This window comes from Electrona antarctica, assembly GCF_951216825.1.
Source record: "Electrona antarctica genome assembly, chromosome: 4".
Lineage (NCBI taxonomy): Eukaryota > Metazoa > Chordata > Actinopteri > Myctophiformes > Myctophidae > Electrona > Electrona antarctica.
Window position 1 is genome coordinate 31,694,368 of NC_136809.1, and position 19,419 is coordinate 31,713,786.

The 19,419-nt window shown below is 41.7% G+C and overlaps 4 protein-coding genes across 4 annotated transcripts in view; all 4 read left to right on the plus strand.

Annotated features, from left to right (window-relative positions):
- The window catches only part of rasd2b (RASD family member 2b), a gene marked incomplete at both ends in the record, with an annotated part of 1,176 nt that extends 743 nt beyond the window's left edge, over positions 1-433 (plus strand). The window contains one exon of the mRNA XM_079498360.1: positions 1-433. This exon is cut by the window's left edge and continues 85 nt beyond it. Coding sequence (XP_079354486.1) covers positions 1-433 — 433 coding nt within the window.
- A 7,205-nt stretch (positions 434-7,638) lies between these two features.
- LOC306921250 (GTPase IMAP family member 9-like) lies at positions 7,639-8,712 on the plus strand (the record flags this gene model as incomplete). Its single annotated transcript, XM_079498361.1, has 3 exons — positions 7,639-7,647; positions 7,729-7,792; positions 7,922-8,712. 3 exons carry the CDS (start codon positions 7,639-7,641, stop codon positions 8,710-8,712), a joined length of 864 nt encoding a protein of 287 aa, XP_079354487.1.
- A 433-nt stretch (positions 8,713-9,145) lies between these two features.
- On the plus strand, positions 9,146-12,118 carry LOC306921796 (GTPase IMAP family member 9-like). Its single transcript, XM_079499098.1, has 3 exons — positions 9,146-9,266; positions 10,338-10,452; positions 10,725-12,118. Exons 2-3 carry the CDS (start codon positions 10,347-10,349, stop codon positions 11,594-11,596), a joined length of 978 nt encoding a protein of 325 aa, XP_079355224.1. The 5' UTR covers positions 9,146-9,266; positions 10,338-10,346; the 3' UTR covers positions 11,597-12,118.
- Positions 12,119-13,706: 1,588 nt separating this feature from the next.
- Positions 13,707-15,456, plus strand: LOC306921795 (GTPase IMAP family member 9-like). Its single transcript, XM_079499097.1, has 3 exons — positions 13,707-13,957; positions 14,300-14,368; positions 14,487-15,456. Exons 1-3 carry the CDS (start codon positions 13,948-13,950, stop codon positions 15,443-15,445), a joined length of 1,038 nt encoding a protein of 345 aa, XP_079355223.1. The 5' UTR covers positions 13,707-13,947; the 3' UTR covers positions 15,446-15,456.
- The last annotated feature ends 3,963 nt before the right edge of the window (positions 15,457-19,419 follow it).

Here is a 19,419-nt window from a genome sequence, read left to right on the forward strand (position 1 = left end):
CAAATCCAAACTCGCCAAAACCTCTGTTGCGCGGAATGCGCGCCAGTGCGCACATGTCCCCATAGTGATCTGCGCCAACAAAGTTGACCTAGCTCCGTCGGAAAGAAACATATCTCGGGAGGAGGTTCTCCAAGCTCTCGGTGAGGACTGCACGTACTTCGAAACCTCCGCCAAAGATAGCACCAGTCTGGAGAAGGTTTTTGAGACTTTGGCTAAAAAAGGTGGACTGCCAACTGAAACAGGTCCGTCTCAGCACCGCAAAGTGTCCATTCGTTCGTACCAGGCCACGCGGAGGCCTGTTCGTGACGAACCGTGTGGCGCGCTGTATCCACTGGCCCGTCGGCCGAGTTTCAGCTCCGACCTGCGGCAGGTTTTGGGGCCTGATTCCACACAAAAGTCTGCTAAATCACTGGAGAAGTGTCAAATTCAGTGAGAGGCAAACAGTGAAACAATTAATTGAACACAAACTGAATAGCTTGTCTCTCTCTCTCTCTCTCTCTCGCTCTCTCTCTCTCTCTCTCTCTCTCTCTCTCGCTGTGTGTGTGTGTGTGTGTGGGTGTGTGAGTGTGTGTGTGTTTGTGTGCCATTACCTTTAAACACTTGAAAAATGTATAAATTGTAAAACACTGTACATACGAAACACATTTGAAAAATCACACCTGTGTGAAGTGAGGGGCGTTCTTATCATGTACATTGTACATCATCTCATACTGGCCAATCAGAATGCCTGTCGCCTGTTGCCTCAAATTAACATAATATTTGGCAGACATTTGACCTATTTTCTCCTTTCATTGTCGATGGCAAATATGAGACGTGTGGACAAGATTACGTAAATTATCCCTATAGGCTAACTATTTATGACAGCATAATGCACAATTCTTATGGTTGTAGATTTCCATCATCTCTGTGTACACATAATTTATATTCCCTAATTGTGCACACATTATTTTGTTTTGATTGTATTGTTCCACTTATGCTTTGGCAATGCAAATGTATAGGCTTATGATTTCTCATGCCAATAAAGTCCCTGAGTGTGATGTGCTCCATTTCATTCAATTACTCTTCATGTGACCACCGCGCTCTGACTTTAGGTGCGTTATCCGTTCAAAACATATCAAATTATATATCAAATAAATAACGCTAGTGGGTCGCACACACCAAGACTTCAGTTCAAAACATTTATTTCATTTTTGAACAGGGACACACGTTTCAGCTATCCAGCCTTCATCATAAATCATGGAGCAGAGGAGGATATTGAGTCAGAGATCTGACTTTATCTCTCTTATAAGCCAGTGGGTATTTCATCCTGAATTCCCCAGTCAGTATATAGCCTATACAGCCTATAGGCTATATGATCTGAGACGGATAATAATAATACGGAATCACACCGCGTGAAGTGAGGGGCACTCTTATCATCGTAGGCCTACATCATCGCCCCTCAAAAACATAAACTATTATGTAAATTAAGACCAGGATGTCAGGATTCCCTTCAAGTCCCATCATTCAGTTGTTAAAGATGCAATCCAGAATTTATTTAAATGAATAAAACGTTGGTTTAACTAATCTGTATATTAACATGCTCTAGAGCATCATTACTGCTGTGACTAACCCTGTATACAGTTCGTATAGATTCTCTTCCAAATTGTGGAAGCACTGGTGGACTTGTCTGCATGTTAGACATTGAAAATCTGTATTTATATTTTTTATTTTTTGTACTGTACTTTGTGTGATTTGTACTGTTTTATATGTATTTTATTATTCTGTGATATGGATCTCCCTGTGTCTGAAATAAAGCATTGATTGATACAAATAAATAAGGAGTGGGGCAGAGTCTGAAGAGGTTTCTTACTGTGGTGGAAAATGAAAATGAGTCAGCAGTCCTGACTGGGGGCGATTGGATGCAGGCATAGCCAGTGAAAGGAGCACAGAAGTGGGATGAGGAGATTTTGGTAGGTTGAAAAGCAGGCAGGATCAGCCGTAGGAGAGCACAAGTTGGCAGAACAGAGATGGAGTTGCAGTTGTCAAGTAATGATGATGAACGTTATTTATATAGCACTTTTCATATACAGAGACATGCATGGTCAACGTCTGAGGGTGCACGCATCCGACTGGGTGACACTGACAGTAGCCTGCTGGGCGAGCACTGGCGCTTTCGAATGGGGGGTCAGATCAACATATCCGCCTGGGTGACAGCAGACTGCTGGGCGACCGCTGAATTCTGTATTGGCCATATATGTAGCGTGTCTTGAGTGTACAGGGTTTGATGAGGTCAGTGCATTATGCAATACACCTGTGGCCCACACATAATAATCTAATATGATGTGTGTAGTTCTTTATAGATCTAACGTCTTAATTTTGATTTCAAAGTGCACCAGATTTAAGGATTTTCATCGCAAATTTACATTTTTTTTCTGAAGCCCTGGTGGGGGTTACAGAAAATAAACTTGCTTAGGGCCACCTTACTCCTAGAACCGGCACTGAGGTCAGATCAACATATGGAATGTCAGAACAGGTCAGCTCCATATATAGAGATCTAAGGGTGGCAGCGGGGGCAGTGTCTTGAGTGTACAGGGTTCGATGTAGGGCCGGGCTTTAATTCTCGAGCCTGTTGAGAACTGTAGTTTTCGCCAGCTGCCGGGCACGGCTGCACTAATAACTTTGGGGCAGGCCCGTCTAGAGTATAAATGGACAGGTATCAGTCAAAAGGGAGACATCGAAGAGGAAGGATTGGGGAACTTGGGGAAGGATCAACATATGGAATGTCAGAACAGGTTAGCTCCATATATGGAGATCTAATGGTTTGAGGTCAGATGTAGAGTTGCTGGCCAATATTGATGAAGGGATCTCCATATATGGGCTTAATATTGATGACATCAGGTATCTCCATCCCTGATGATGTCACGTGATGTCACGAGGCATGACTGGGTTTGACCAACCAAACAACTGACTGACTGACAGACTGACCTGCAGTCGCAATGAAATCAGATCATATATATATTTTTGAGTGGTGTAAACCACTCCTACAACTGGCTTTGTTAGTGCAGAAAAAATGAGCATGGTTGCTATGTTCACCCGGGTGTGATTTCATTACGTCAGACATTTGAGTGGTGTAAACCACTCCTACAACTGGCTTTGTTAGTCTGTGCAGAAAAAATGAGCATGGTTGCTATGTTCACCCTGTTCACCCGGGTGTGATTTCATTACGTCAGACATGATTTCATTACGTCAGACAGGCTATATTACACCACTCAGTTCACACGGGTGTGATTTTATTTTTTAATTAAAGACAAATAAAAAAAGCAAATAAAAGCAGCAGCAAAGTGATGAACAACAGTACAGTCTGTGCATGGACAGTGTAAGTCCTTCAGCGATCAGTCTGAGGTTGTTACATAATTTCTTTACTTGTGTTTACTACCATGCACCACAATAATGACCACATTTATAGTTTTACACTTTTTCAATATGTTGAACTGTACATTCTCAATAAATGATTTGTAGATAGCTTCCACATTATTTGCATCATCATTGTATAAACTCCTAGTAACATTTTCCACAGTGAAAAAGGAGGATGTTTTCCATTCTGTGTTGTCACTGAATTCTCTATAGGTCTATCATCACTTTGGAAGCAGGTGTGTTTCCATGGACACTGCTATCAAATTGATCTCGAAAACCACTTAGCAGTGGATAACAGACCAATCATCCATAACAAGCTTCTCACATTGCCACTCATTATGGTCATTATGGCTCAAATATCAGTTACAATAATATTGTTAACTGTGCGTCGAAGGAAGCAAAACCCTCTTGTACTCCTTTTCATGTGTGGTGATGAGTGGATACAAAATGTACAGACAGCTCCACCTCTGCATCCCCCACACCTAGACTAAAGCATTCATCTCTAACTGTTTCTTTGTATCTTACGTAACTACATCTGTGCAATTTACATATAATACATGACCATCAAAAAGAGTCTTGTCTCATTCAGATGCAATTACTGTAGGTGCTATTGAAAAAATGTATAATATCATCGCTGTTGGGTGGAAACCTTGTATGTCCAAAGCGGTTACTTTTCAGTGCTTACAGTGCTATTGCCAGTTACGTCTCTCCCCACAGTGGTAGAGTGAGTTATACAGTATGGCAGTGGTTCCCACAAACTAAGAAGTGATGAAACAAAGAAATCTGCAGACAAAATTGGAATTGGAACACTATAGATAACTGCCATTAACTGGGTATGCTTTCTCCTGCCTGGATTAAATTGGCAACCCACCTGAAAATGTATTTCTTTATCAAACAGATGGAGAGACACAGTAGATGGCAATGCTTTTCCATTAAGGTGGGTTGTGCTGCTGTGCACAAGTTAGCTTTTCTTTCTTTTTTTCTTTGTAAAATGTTGCTGAAATATATGTACTTGATCCCATGTTGTCTCATTGCCTTGCATTTTGCTGTTTGTTGTAGCTACTGTATGATGACTCACGACGCATTTCCCCCCAATATAGCTTTTTAGCTTATTTTATCCCAATTCCCAACAAGTGAGGGAAATGAGGGATGATGGTTAAAATATTGAGTTAATACGCTTTTCTCTAGTTGGATATTATTATGCTATCCCTCCTTACTCCAGTAGATGGTGCCCTGCAGCTTCTGTCAATCAAGCACTACAACACAGAGCTTTGGAAATTCCCCTGCCAGTGCCATGTGCCAGCATTGTGTTCAGTTTCATTGTCTCCACCAGGCCGAAGGCATGGTGAGAGAGTATGTTTTGCACTCCGTCCGTGTGTGTGTCCGTCCGTGTGTGTGTGTGTCCGTCCGTCCGTGTGTCCTTCCGTCCGTCCGTTACCAGCTAATCTCCGGCACCGTTAACCCGGTCGATGCCAAACTTTGCACACACACTCCCTAGATGCCAACGATGAACCTCTGCCCCGCATTTTCCAGAACGGCCTGTTATAGCGCCACCATGAGGCAGCTTTTCACATTTGTTACCTAAAACTGCACCGATCTGCGTGAAACGTTGCATGCACACTCCCTAGAGGCCAAGGACAAACCTTTGACCTGCATTTTCCGCATCTGCCTTTTATAGCGCCACCAGGAGGCCGACTTTTGTAAAACACATTTTTGGATATTACTCCTCCAGATTCTGTCCAAAAATCTCACAAATCGTTACACAGTATCTCTATGGTCATGTGCTCAAGTCGGATCTGTCCGATATTTCATATTCCACCCTAATTGGCTATAATTGCCTTTCACAGTTTGCAAGATTGCCCCGTTTTGAACAAAAGCCTCAAATCATGAACACAGCATGCAATTTACGTGAAATCTTTCACACATTTTCTTACTAGGCTGAGGAATATATCCCACCCTTTTCACATTGGCCTGTTATAGCGCCACCAACAGGTTGATTTTTGCAAAACAGGTTGATTGGAACAAAATGCCTCAAATCATCCAATTGCCATACAAGGCAAACATGTTTATATTACTACTAAACATTTTGCCAAACATCTCACACAGTCCTATCCTCCTGGTGGAGACCTGTGCCCAGAAGGGCACTTTTTCTAGTTTTCTCTGAAACCAAACGGCAAATACATTGCTGGCAAGGAGGCTCAGTGAAACTCAACACATATAAAAGAGAGCCTAGCAGTGCATGAGTGCATCACGTGTTAGATGAGGAGGAGCTGCCTGCTAGCGCTAACACTACCAACTACAGTACCAAGCCATCAGGAAATCATAATAGCCTACCTGCAGTACAGGTATAGCAGCACCAAGCACCATACATCCAAGAAACACTCAAACAGGTATGTGAATATGTAAAGGCTATTAAGGTAGGGTAAGTGATTTGTTTTGGGTTAAAACTAAAGGTTTTTTGTTAAAAAGTTAAATCACTAAATCCTAATACTGGTCCATAGCCCTAATGCCGTTGCTACCGTTGCATTTAGAGCTTGCATTGGAGCGCAGGAAGTCGAGAGTACCAGTCAGCATTTGCAACTTAGCTATGGACCAAAGCTATTCTGATAGTAATGATTGCTAGAGTGTTTGTTCAGGGGTCTCACGGTCTCCAGCTCTTTAATAAACAGAAAATACATTTTCAGGTAGGTGATAAAATATCAGCCAATCAGGAGAGAGTAGCCATTTATCAGCTTCTTTTTGTCTCCACCAGGCCGAAGGCATGGGGAGAGAGTATGTTTTGCACTCCGTCCGTCCGTCCGTCCGTCCGTCCGTCCGTCCGTCTGTGAACAGCCAATCTCTGGCACCGTTGGCTTGATCGCAGCCATACTCTGCACACACACTCCCTGAATGCCAGAGCTGAACCTCTGCCCCAAAGTTTTCACATTGGCCTGTTATAGCGCCACCAGGAGGCCACTTTGTGAAAAACAAATGTTTTGACAGTACACCTACAGATTTTGTCCAAACATTACGCAAATTGGTACACAGTCTCTCTAGAGCCATTCAACGAAACGGGTCTTTCAGATTTTTCAGACTCCATCCTGATTGGCTAAGATTGGCTTCCAAAGTTCGCAGGAGTGCTCCGTTTCAAACAAAATGCTGCAAATCATGAACACATGGTGTGATTTCTGTGAAATTTTGCACGCACATTCCCACTAGGTCGAGGAAGAAATGCCACTTGAATATTTTCAACTCAGCCTCATGGTGGCGCTATAACTGGCCGATTTGTGTTTTACCTATAACTGCACCGATCTGTGTAAAACCATGTATGCACACTCCCTAGAGGCCAAGGAAAAACCTTTGCCTGGAATTTTTCACATCTGCCCTTTATAGCGCCACCAGGAGGCCGACATATGTAAAACACATTTTCTAATATTACTCCTTCAGATTTTATCCAAATTTCACGCAAATCGGTACACATGCTATCCATAGTCATGTGATCATGTGATTTGTTTGCTTTCTCATAATTATCCATCCTGATTGCCTACGATTGGCTTCTAAAGTTTTCAGGAGTAGCCCGTTTTGTACCCATTTTGTACAAATTGCCACAACTCCGCAACGCAGCGTCCGATTGCGGTGAAACTGTGCATGCCTATTCCCACTACTAGGCTGAGGAAGAAATGCCACTTGACAGTTTTCAAATCAGCCTCATGGTGGCGCTACAACAGGCCAAGTCACGTCACACACACACACACACACACACACACACACACACACACACACACACACACACACACACACACACACACACACACACACACACACACACACACACACGCACACACACACGTTTATATTACTCCTAAACATTTTGCCAAACATCACACACAATCCTATCCTCCTGGTGGAGACCTGTGCCCAGAAGGGCACTTTTTCTAGTTTTATAGTGTTCCTGTTCCAATTGTTTCTGCTCATTTATTTTGTCATCACTTACAGTTCCACTTGTGTAATCTGTATCTTGACTGCGTTCTCTAAAATTGGTATCCCAACCTAAAAATGCATTTTCTGTAAAAAGCTAGAAATAAATATGTTATGACACGGCAATGATAATATCACTTGATTATCTTCACTTTTTCTTTTACTTTTTGTGGTGATTCAAGGTCAGCGCTATGGTCATGTCACACAGGAAAGGTTGGGTCCCATATTGGAGCCTGCTTGTGCTGGTGACATTTTGTGTTAAGATCTTCACTGCTGAATGCAAGAGTCATGGCAAAGGTATGCACAGCACACACAGAGGCGACACACCCTTTATTATTGTTACTATTGTTGATGCGTTTTTGACACAACATTATTTAGGGTGAGCCCCAATCCCCCACCGACGGGGGCAGAGGCTGTCCAACTCATGAACAGCTCTCAGCGGGTAAATGGGGCTGGTCAAGGTCCAACTCCGATATTTTTGATTTTCCCTCCTGGACCCCCCTGGGGTTTAAGAGGTTAACATGTTTGTTAATTCATTGATTCACTTCTTTCTTTTTCCAACTGTCCACAGATTCTGAGGAGCCCAAAGACCTGATGAGACTCATTATTTTAGGAAAGACCGGGTCTGGAAAGAGTGCATCTGGAAACACCATCCTGGGGAAGAATGTCTTCAAAGCGTCTGAGTCACCCGAGTCTGAGACAAAGTATTGTCAGAAGGAGCAGGAGGTAATTGGTGGAAGGAAAATCCAGGTTGTCGACACACCGGGCCTCTATGACACCAACGTGACGGAAAAGGAGCTAAAAAATAGAATCGAGAAGTGTGTCGAGCTGTCTGTTCCAGGACCCCACGCATTCCTACTGGTGATCCGGTTGAAGGTGAGGTTCACTGAGGAGGAGAAGAATGCCATCAAATGGATCCAAGAGAACTTTGGCTCTGAGGCCTCCATGTACACCATAGTTCTGTTCACACATGCAGACGAGCTGCAAGACACAGTGGAGGACTATCTGAAACAGAGTAAAGAGCTAAACAGACTGATCGACTCTTGTGGGGGGAGGTACCATTCACTCATCAATAACCCAGATAAAGTAAAGTCTCGTAGCCAGGTCGAAGAACTTCTTGAGATGATAGATCGAATGGTGGAAAGAAATGGAGGGAAACACTACACCAGTGACATGTACAAGAAAGCACAGCAGAAGATCGAGGAAGAGAGGGAGAGGAAGGAAGAGGAGAAACAGAGAAAGAAAAAAGACGAGGAAGAAAGAATCAGACGGGAAGAGGCACTAAAGAATAAGTGTGGAAATGGCATTTTTGCTCTACTCTTTTCTACTCTAATTCTTTTTTTCTTTGTAAAATGTTGCTGAAATATATGTACTTGATCCCATGTTGTCTCATTGCCTTGCATTTAGCTGTTTGTTGTAGCTACTGTATGATGACTCATGAATCCACAGGCATTTCCCCCAATATAGCTTTTTAGCTTATCTTATCCCAACAAGTGAGGGAAATGAGGGATGATGGTTAAAATATTGAGTTAATACTCTTTTCTCTAGTTGGATATTATTATGCTATCCCTCCATACTCCAGTAGATGGTGCCCTGCAGCTTCTGTCAATCAAGCACTACAACACAGAGCTTTGGAAATTCCCCTGCCAGTGCCATGTGCCAGCATTGTGTTCAGTTTCATTTTCTCTGAAACCAAACGGCAAATACATTGCTGGCAAGGAGGCTCAGTGAAACTCAACACATATAAAAGAGAGCCTAGCAGTGCATGAGTGCATCACTTGTTAGATGAGGAGGAGCTGCCTGCTAGCGCTAACACTACCAACTACAGTACCAAGCCAGATCAGGAAATCATAATAGCCTACCTGCAGTGCACAGTACAGGTAGCAGCACCATACATCCAAGAAACACTCAAACAGGTATGTGAATATGTAAAGGCTATTAAGGTAGGGTAAGTGATATGTTTTGGGTTCAAACTAAAGGTTTTGTGTTAAAAAGTTAAATCACTAAATCCTAATACTGGTCCATAGCCCTAATGCCGTTGCTACCGTTGCATTTAGAGCTTGCATTAGAGCGCAGGAAGTCGAGAGTACTGTCAGCATTGGCAACTTAGCTGTTGCGGCGATTTAAAGGCCGCCGCGAGGAGCTAAACATGAGAGTAAAGAGACGCTTGTATGACGCGCACGCAATGAATTCAGGTCCATTCCAGATGTAAGTTTTACTGTTTATTCAGTCACCACACGTAAGTCACAACTGTTCCCAGGCTTTTAGCTATAACTAAACGTGGTTGTTAAGGTGATAAAAGGTGCGTTGATACGGTCAACAGAAAATGTCTTCTTGCTCACCTCCTCTCTGTCCAACTTCCCTCACCAAGTGACAGGTAAACGCCATGAATAGGTAGGCAGCGCCCCAGCCCCAGTGACACCGACACGCCCACTACCTGTGCAGTGCCCATTAAAGTGACACAGACATACCTTACGTCAATCATAATGGCACATAGAAAGCAAACACATTACGGCTCCTACATTAGCTATGGACCAAAGCTATTCTGATAGATGTTTGCTAGAGTGTTTGTTCAGGGGTCTCACGGTCTCCAGCTCTTTAATAAGCAGAAAATGTGTGCTTGAAATGTACTGTAATTCTGCAAACTGTTAATACAATTTTCAATCAATCAATCAATCAATACATTTTCAGGTAGGTGATAAAATATCAGCCAATCAGGATAGAGTAGCCATTTATCAGCTTATTTTTTTATAGTGTTCCTGTTCCAATTGTTTCTGCTCATTTATTTTGTCATCACTTAGGCCTACAGTTCCACTTGTGTAATCTGTATCTTGACTGCGTTCTCTATCCTGATTGGATAAAATTGGTATCCCAACCTAAAAATGTATTTTCTGTAAAAAAGCTAGAGATAAATATTTTATGACACGGCAATGATAATATCACTTGATTATCTTCACTTTTTCTTTTACTTTTTGTGGTGATTCAAGGTCAGCGCTATGGTCATGTCACACAGGAAAGGTTGGGTCCCATATTGGAGCCTGCTTGTGCTGGTGACATTTTGTGTTCAGATCTTCACTGCTGAATGCAAGAGTCAAGGCAAAGGTATGCACAGCACACACAGAGGCGACACACCCTTTATTATTGTTACTATTGTTGATGCGTTTTTGACAACATTATTTGGGGTGAGCCCCAATCCCCCGCCGACGGGGGCAGAGGCTGTCCAACTCATGAACAGCTCTCAGCGGGTAAATGGGGCTGGTCAAGGTCCAACTCCGATATTTTTGATTTTCCCTCCTGGACCCCCCTGGGGTTTAAGAGGTTAACATGTTTGTTAATTCATTGATTCACTTCTTTCTTTTTCCAACTGTCCACAGATTCTGAGGAGCCCAAAGACCTGATGAGACTCATTATTTTAGGAAAGACCGGGTCTGGAAAGAGTGCATCTGGAAACACCATCCTGGGGAAGAATGTCTTCAAAGCGTCTGAGTCACCCGAGTCTGAGACAAAGTATTGTCAGAAGGAGCAGGAGGTAATTGGTGGAAGGAAAATCCAGGTTGTCGACACACCGGGCCTCTATGACACCAACGTGACGGAAAAGGAGCTAAAAAATAGAATCGAGAAGTGTGTCGAGCTGTCTGTTCCAGGACCCCACGCATTCCTACTGGTGATCCGGTTGAAGGTGAGGTTCACTGAGGAGGAGAAGAATGCCATCAAATGGATCCAAGAGAACTTTGGCTCTGAGGCCTCCATGTACACCATAGTTCTGTTCACACATGCAGACGAGCTGCAAGACACAGTGGAGGACTATCTGAAACAGAGTAAAGAGCTAAACAGACTGATCGACTCTTGTGGGGGGAGGTACCATTCACTCATCAATAACCCAGATAAAGTAAAGTCTCGTAGCCAGGTCGAAGAACTTCTTGAGATGATAGATCGAATGGTGGAAAAAAATGGAGGGAAACACTACACCAGTGACATGTACAAGAAAGCACAGCAGAAGATCGAGGAAGAGAGGGAGAGGAAGGAAGAGGAGGAAAAGAGAGAGAAAAAAGACGAGGAAGAAAAAATCAGACGGGAAGAGGCACTAAAGGCTAAGTGTGGAAATGGCATTTTTGCTCTACTGATGCTATATGGTTCAGGCTACCATTTCATATTAAAGATTATAGGTGCTATTCTGGGAATCTCTCAAGCTCAAGAATGTCTTCATTTGTTTGACGATTACACCTTCTGGAAGTTCTGGAATTAAGCCTTATGGATAAACTGAGGGTTAAATTCTTGCAGTAACATGAATGTATCAAGATGGTTTCGGTCCTTTGGGGTTATTTTAGTGACATGAATGAATGAATGACATTGTCTGACTAAATCATCTGCAAAGTGACGTGGTCACGTGGAGGCTCAAGCTCAGGGGAACCGTAGCTCAGGCCAGGAGTCCCTGGGCTAACCAGGGCCGTTGGGTAATCCACCCCTGGACATTTCCAATGACAGCTTTTGTCCTAAACCCTGCATGGTCTTGCATCTGGAGGTATGATTTAGTTATCTCAATAATTTGTTTTAGGAAAATCTGGTGGTGATAACATTGTATTTTATTTCAACATGTCCATGTTTTTGCGGGTTCATTAATAGCGTGCATTTGCAGCTATAAACTTGAAAGACTTTTGAAAATATGTTTATGAGTATACCATTATTAGTTTGTATGGTGTGTTGTCTGTGTATAAACTTGGTTAGGGGAACATTTGGGGGCATAGCTTTGAATAAAGTATAAATATAAGATTGTGTATATTCATTCAGCGCTATGGTCATGTCACACAGAAAAGGAGGGAAGGTTGGGTCCCATATGTGCTGGTGACATTTTGTGTTCAGATCTTCACTTCTGAATGCAAGAGTCAAGGCAAAGGTATGCACAGCACACAGAGGCGACACAGCCCTTTATTATTGTTGTTGATGTGTTTTTGCCACAATGTTCTTTTGGGCAGTGGTGGAAAGTAACTAAGTACATTTATGTAAGTACTGTACTTAAGTACAATTTTGAGGTATTTTTACTTTACTTGAGTAAAAGTATTTTCCAATACTTTTACTTCTACTCAGAGGCACATAGTAACCTACTTTTACTCCACTACATTTATTTGAAAACCTTTTAGTACTAGTTACTGATTATTATTACAAAAAAACTAAAAAATACATTTACCACTTCAGCCCTATATTTCGGCCATTTGAAAATAGCCGATCTACAAGCTCACAATTCGTCACATCGCAATGCATTCTGAGCTTGTAGATATGCTATTTTCAAAATATTTGTATACATTTGAAATTTTAAATGGCACATTCTGCATAATGAGTGCTTTCTACCTTTGGTACTTTTTTCATATTAAAGATTATAGATTTTGCGCTGGGAATCTCAAACTCAAGAATGTCTTGATTTGTTTAACTTGGGGCTGATACAGGGCTGATACAGTTCTTTATTTTTATCCTAACCCTTAACTGGGTTAATTATGGTATGATTAGGTATGATTTAGTTATCTCAATAATTTGTTTTGGGAAAATTTGGTGGTGATATGATTTTATTTGATCGAATATTAACATATTCATGTTTTTTGCGGGATAATTAATAGTGTACATTTGCAGCTATAAACTTTTACAATTTTGTGAAACTATGTTTATGAATAGCATTGTTATTAGTTTATAGTGTATGAGTTTTGGTGTGTTGTCTGTGTATAAACTTGGTTAAGGGTACATTTGGGGGCATATCTTTGAATAAAGTATAAATATAACATTGTGTATTAATTTGGTCACAAATTTTTATTTCCTACAGGTATTGTTTATTTGTTTGTTGAAATCAGTTGTGGTATTTCATTTCTACACTCATTCTCCATTTACCAACAGGACTAGAAATAAACAAATATTATAGTTACCGGTATATACATCATTGATGATAACAAAGAATAATAATTTATGTGTCTATTTGTATTTTACTTAAATCTGTATATTATTTGGTTAGATTCTTGATTAGGATTAAACATTATGCTGATCTTGTTCTTGAGTGGGTCTTGCATGACCCCACTTTTGGTCTCTAGTCTTGCCTTCCTCAGTCTCGGTATGGCCTGGGTCTTGCTTGTGGTGGTCTTTTTTTACAGGAGGGGTATTCCACAAAGGGAGGATGTGATGCAGTCTAGAGGTGTGGTCCCTTCCTCCCCTTACTGTAGTGAAATGTCATTATGTCATTATTAGTTGCAGAATTCAGAAAATTCCATCCAAAGAAATTACCTGCATGTGTACTCTTCTGAAGAATCCTAAGGGTTATTATGAGGCTGTACGATGACGAGTGTAGACTCGGTGAGTGTAGACTTGGTGAGAATATGCATTGTGTTGTTGACACTCACTCTGGGATGTGTACTCTAAAATGAAAACTGGAGACAATACAAGGAAATAGGAAGCCCCTTCTCAATAGGCACAGCTTCCAGACATTTCCCATGCAGAGAACGTATGTGAGGGACTGAGGGTACAGAGACAAAGAGCTTGTCTAAGTTCAGTTCACATTTTTTTGAGCTGGGATTCGGACAACTGTGGTCATCTTGGTGTCGCAGAGAGGGAGCTTAAATAATGGCTGAAGGTAAGACAATACAGTACATGCAGGACTATATAGTAAGAATGAGTCTGTGTCCATTTATACAATTATTTTCTGATTCTTTCTGTACTCTTTACCCCTTTGTTCTGAAACTGCAAATAATGGGAGCTTATATAACAGAATTTACATTTTGTTTTACTCCTAAACCTGTGAATTGTGATGTGACAATAAAGTTCTGAATCTATGTGTATATGAACCATATAGCCAGTGTCTGTGATTCACAGAGGGACAAAGTCAAAATTTGAGAAGAATATATTTTAAATGTTCACAGTAACCTACATTAGCTGTGACCCACCGCTCATTTGTATTATTTTGTATCACATGCAGCTATACCCCTGAGAGAGAAAAAACAGAGAACTCTTCCACGGTCGGACGGGTGTGGTCATGGCTACGATGGTACGTTCATTGATTTCATTTCCTCCATCCACATACATGTAGCCTTATGGCTTGGAGTCAGTTTCAAATTATAAATCACTACCAGGCAGCTAAAATGATTTTGCCTCTGCTTGTGCAGGTCTGGATTTGTCCGGAGGGCTGCGGATAGTCCTGGTGGGCAAGACAGGCTCAGGGAAGAGTGCTTCAGGGAACACCATCCTGGGAAGAATGGCCTTCAAAGAGGACCCCAGCCCTGTGTCCGTGACCAAGCACTGTGAGACACAGAGTGGAGAAGTGGACGGGACCGTGGTGCAGGTCATCGACACGCCGGGCCTGTTCGACACGGTCGTTACACAGGAAGAGGTAAAGACAAAAATAGAGGAGTGTGTTAAGATGTCCATCCCGGGTCCTCACGCCTTCCTGCTGGTGATCAGGCTAGGGGTAAGGTTCACTGAGGAGGAGCGGAATGCTGTCAAGTGGATCCAGGAAAACTTTGGAGATGACGCCTCCATGTACACCATCATGCTCTTCACGTGTAAAGACCAGGGCAAGGCTGACAACGCCTTGAAGGAGTGCAAGGAACTGCGGAGGCTCTCCATCACGTTTGGCCGGCGGTACCATGCCTTCAATAACAATGACAGGAGCGACCTCACTCAGGTGAAAGACCTCATCACCATGATTAAGGAAATGGTACTGGACAACGGTGGGAAGCACTACACCAACGAGATGTACGAGAAAGCTCAGCGGAGGCTGCGAGAGGAGGAGGAGCGGAGAACACAGGAGGAAGAGAAGAAGAAAGAGGAGGAAAGGAAAGTCTGGGATGCTGAGAGGGAGCAGCAGGAAAAAGAGAGGGAAAAGAAGAAGAGGAGTAAAAGGAAGAACATACGCGTGGCGTCAGTGGCCGGGGTTGTACTAGTGTTAGCCGGGGTAGTAATTGCGGTGAGCGCAAACACAACAGTAGCCCTGGCTCTAGGAGCTCCTACACTCCTGCTGGGAGTTGTTTGTGGTGTAACTGCTCTCTGCATGTGGAAAAGGCTTTGTTGCAAGCCCATGTCCCAGTGGAACCATGCAAATAATGGACATGTTAATGCGTGTTGATTAATGTAGAGTACAGAACCTTCAGCAGTAGGCCTATTAGTTTTAATGCCAGTAAACACACCCTGACCATGGTCTATAGATCACTCACTGAGAGTGTTCTCACTTTTAACATCGTGTCCTGGTTTGGGAATCTCTCAGTTAGAGATAAAAACAAGCTCACCCAGGTAGTCAACCAGGCAAGTAAGATCATTGGAGATAAACAATTGCAACTTCAGGACATATACAACCGCTCCATAACCAAAAAAGCAATTCAGATTTTACCCACCCTCTTCACTCTGAATTTGACTTGTTGCCATCGGGCAGGAGGCTTAGGGCAAAATTAGCAAAAAAGAAGGGTTACAAAACTTCGTTTGTGCCAACTGCTGTGGACATTTTAAATAAGAAAATGTTTAAATAGTCTAATCGCCACTGCTCATGATCACTGTTGTTATGTTGTTATGTTAATGTGAATGCATTTTTATATAGTATCCTAATGCACCTGTGTATTTTTTGTAATGTTTTATTGTTGTAACTGACTGCCGGTGTGCCAAAGACAAATTTCCATTTTATGTAAATTTAATGGACAATAAAGTTTTCTTTATCTTTATCTTTATCTTTATATCAAAATCATGTGATTATAAGGTGTGTGTGTGTGTGTGTGTGTGTGTGTGTGTGTGTGTGTGTGTGCGTGCGCACGCGTGCGTGCGTGTCTGTGTGCGTGTGCGTGTCTGCGCATATGTTGGATAGGGGTTGTGGTGGTGTGTGCTGAGTTCAGCATGTTTTGATGCTGTGTAAAACTATTTTAATTCAGCATACTGTTTCGTTTTATGTTTATTTTTCATAGATTTCTCAAGAACTGCTTTTAACATGGCAGAACTCACATCTTCAGTGGTTTTGGTAGCCTAATTGAAATTAGATTGTGTCATTACACAACAAAATATTTCTAATAAACTGTGATTGTTATGAATTGGTTGTCTTGTGTCATACGTCTCTCATGAGCTAATTCTGTAAATATTTCTGCTTGATTCAGTGTTTCAGAATGATTATTCATGTCATGTCCAACAGTCCAAGGTATTTGTTCCAAAGGGTTTTATAAAAGAGTGACAGTGATTTGTTGTCCTAGTGTGCTATTATTATCATTACAGCTCATTTCCTTTAAGGAAATGGGAGACAATGGCAGACAGCTGCCATGAGATCACATTTGAATGAACAGCATTTAAGCAGAGAACTCACTATTATTCAAATGTAATTTCTACAAGAAATGTATTTATTTACTAATGCATTCTTACACAACTTAAGAATTAATTAATTAACTCCATATTGTTGTGTTGTTGTTGTGTTGAATCCTTGTATACCCCAAACTGTTACTTTTCAGGAAGTGGAAAAAATAACCATTTTGTTCTTTACCACTGTGCCACCGGAGCGCCCATTTCACTTTAATTTGAAAGATTTTCTAAAATAGCAGATCTACAAGCTGACAATGCCTCACATTCGACGAGTTGTGAGCTTGTAGATTGGCTATTTTCACTACTTTGCATGACACTCTTGTTCGAAGAAAGTATGGCATTCATCTGTGAAAAAGGAATCACATGAAAAGTTGAAATATGGAGATACAAGGTTTCTGCCCGACAGCAACAATATGCTAAACGCAAATGTTCAACTATTTAACCGTTCATGTTTACTTATGACTTGATATCGCTATTTAATTTTATTTGTGCACCTTCATTTCTGGTTGATCTGTTGATGTAGTTATTATGCCACATTTAAAATACTTACTACCAGTAAGACGCCTGAGGACGAGAAGGCCATATATGGAGCAGATCAACATATGGAATGTCAGAACAGGTCAGCTCCATATATGGAGATCTAAGGGTGGCAGCGGGGGCAGTGTCTTGAATGTACAGGGTTTGATGAGGGCCCAGGTAGGGACGGGCCTTAATTTTCGGGCCTGCCAGGCGCTGCTGCACAAATAACTTTGGGGCAGGCTCGTCTAGAGTTTAAAAGAGGTATCAGTCTAAAGGGAGACATCGAAGAGGAAGGATGGATGGGGAAGGATCAACATATGGAATATCCATATACATATCTCTCCATATATGGGCTGAACTGCGACAGCAGGTCGCATTTTACTATGCGACCACTGGTACTGCAAGTGGCCCCCAAACATTAGCAAAACACTAAGATTTTTATGATAATATAATTTTCATTTTAAAGTGATACCAATAATGATGAATTGCATTATTATAAATACGTTATATTCTAAATTATAGTTATTCCCATTGATCCAACGTGGAACACAATCATCCTAGTATAAATGCACCACGTCTCTGTACGTGTGGGTATGTACGTACGTCTGTAACCCACGTAACTCGAGAACTGTTTGACCCACCGACTTCAAATTTGACACACGTTCCACACCCCCACATGCAGGGAGTGCAGTGCCCGTCCTTGAGTCGGTGGGATACACCACAGAAACACCACAAAAGGCTCTGGTCAGGCTCTGGTCAATGTGTACCCCCAGGCTCTGCCTGATACATTTGGCTACCAGAATTATGTTTCGGTCATTATTTTGTTTATTCGTTATTTTCCACTTTCCACATTTTCCACAAATGATTTATTTGGGAAAAGGTCATTATTTTGTCTCGTAATTTGGAATTACGTCACTTCCGGTGCCATTTCCTTATTTGGTGTTGAGCCAGTGATGGCTCACAGCAGTTTGTCAAGCATCCGTGTAGACCCAGGATGTGCAACTTTAATGATACAGAGGTCTGCTATATTTCCACAGTCACTCCAGAGGCCACATTGCATACTGTCGGGCAGAAACCTCTTATCTCTGTGTTTTAACCTTTTCCCTACTTCGTCATTCATTCTGTCACGAAAAAGTAGCAAAAATAGCCGATCTACAAGCAAAACGGGACACAGTGCGACACGTTTTGAGCTTGTAGATATGCTTTTTTTGCTATAGGCCTATTTAGCGGAGCAGATTAATGGCAAATGTCATAGGAATCGTTCACTTTATGATGCAAGCATGAAATTTGGCACAAATACAATCTTAGCGGAGAAGATAATTATATATATCTTTCAGGTTGTAATACAAGGATGAAATTTGGCACAAATTCTCTGTAAGGGCCTGGCCACTCAAACATTTTAGATGGCAACCATTTTGGCCACCACCATAGCGGAGCAGATAGTGGTACAATCTTTCAAGGTTGAGATAAAATAATGTAATGCTTTGTAATCAGGGGTAATTCCTTTAAATCCTGTCGTGCCCTTTATCGTTATCTACTCACTCATCATGCATGCACGGTACAGGGGGGAGGCAGAGGGTTCTTTTCTTGCGCTGTTTCTTCGTGTGGAGATTGTCAATGGGGGGGAATCCTATGCTTATGTGCTTACGTTTTGTTCATGTTCTGATCGTTGTTTATTCTTTGTGTTTATCAGTTTTGATGTTGGTGTATTGAGTGTGAGAGCTTAATAAAACCATCAGTAAAAGAGAAACAACTAACTCGTTCATGGAGGGAGTGACAATACAGTCTCACAGAAAATTTGCAAAAATAACCGATCTACAAGCTCACAACATGTTGCATGTACTTGTAGATCTGCTTTTTTTTAAATAATTTTGACCATTGAAAAGTATTAACAAAAACACTTCTACATTGGATCCTTTGGAACGCAGGATATTTTTCCACCCTATACACAACAAAAATATCAGAGAAGGATACAGAGAGAATCAGAGGAAGATGCAGTACGTGCTTGTACATTTGGATATACACTCAGAGGATTTACTGTAGGCTATACATTAGGCAAAATGATTGGAGGCCTACCTGGAGGTTGTAGGAAGTTTTCTTGGAGCATTTGCAACCCACGTAATAATAAAAGTAAAGGGACGAGTACAGGGGTCTCTCCATCTCTTTAGTAAACAGAAAATCCATTTTCCAGTATAACCTGTTGTGGAAATGAACAGATTTGGTAAGTTGTTTGGCTTTGCTCTTTTTCAT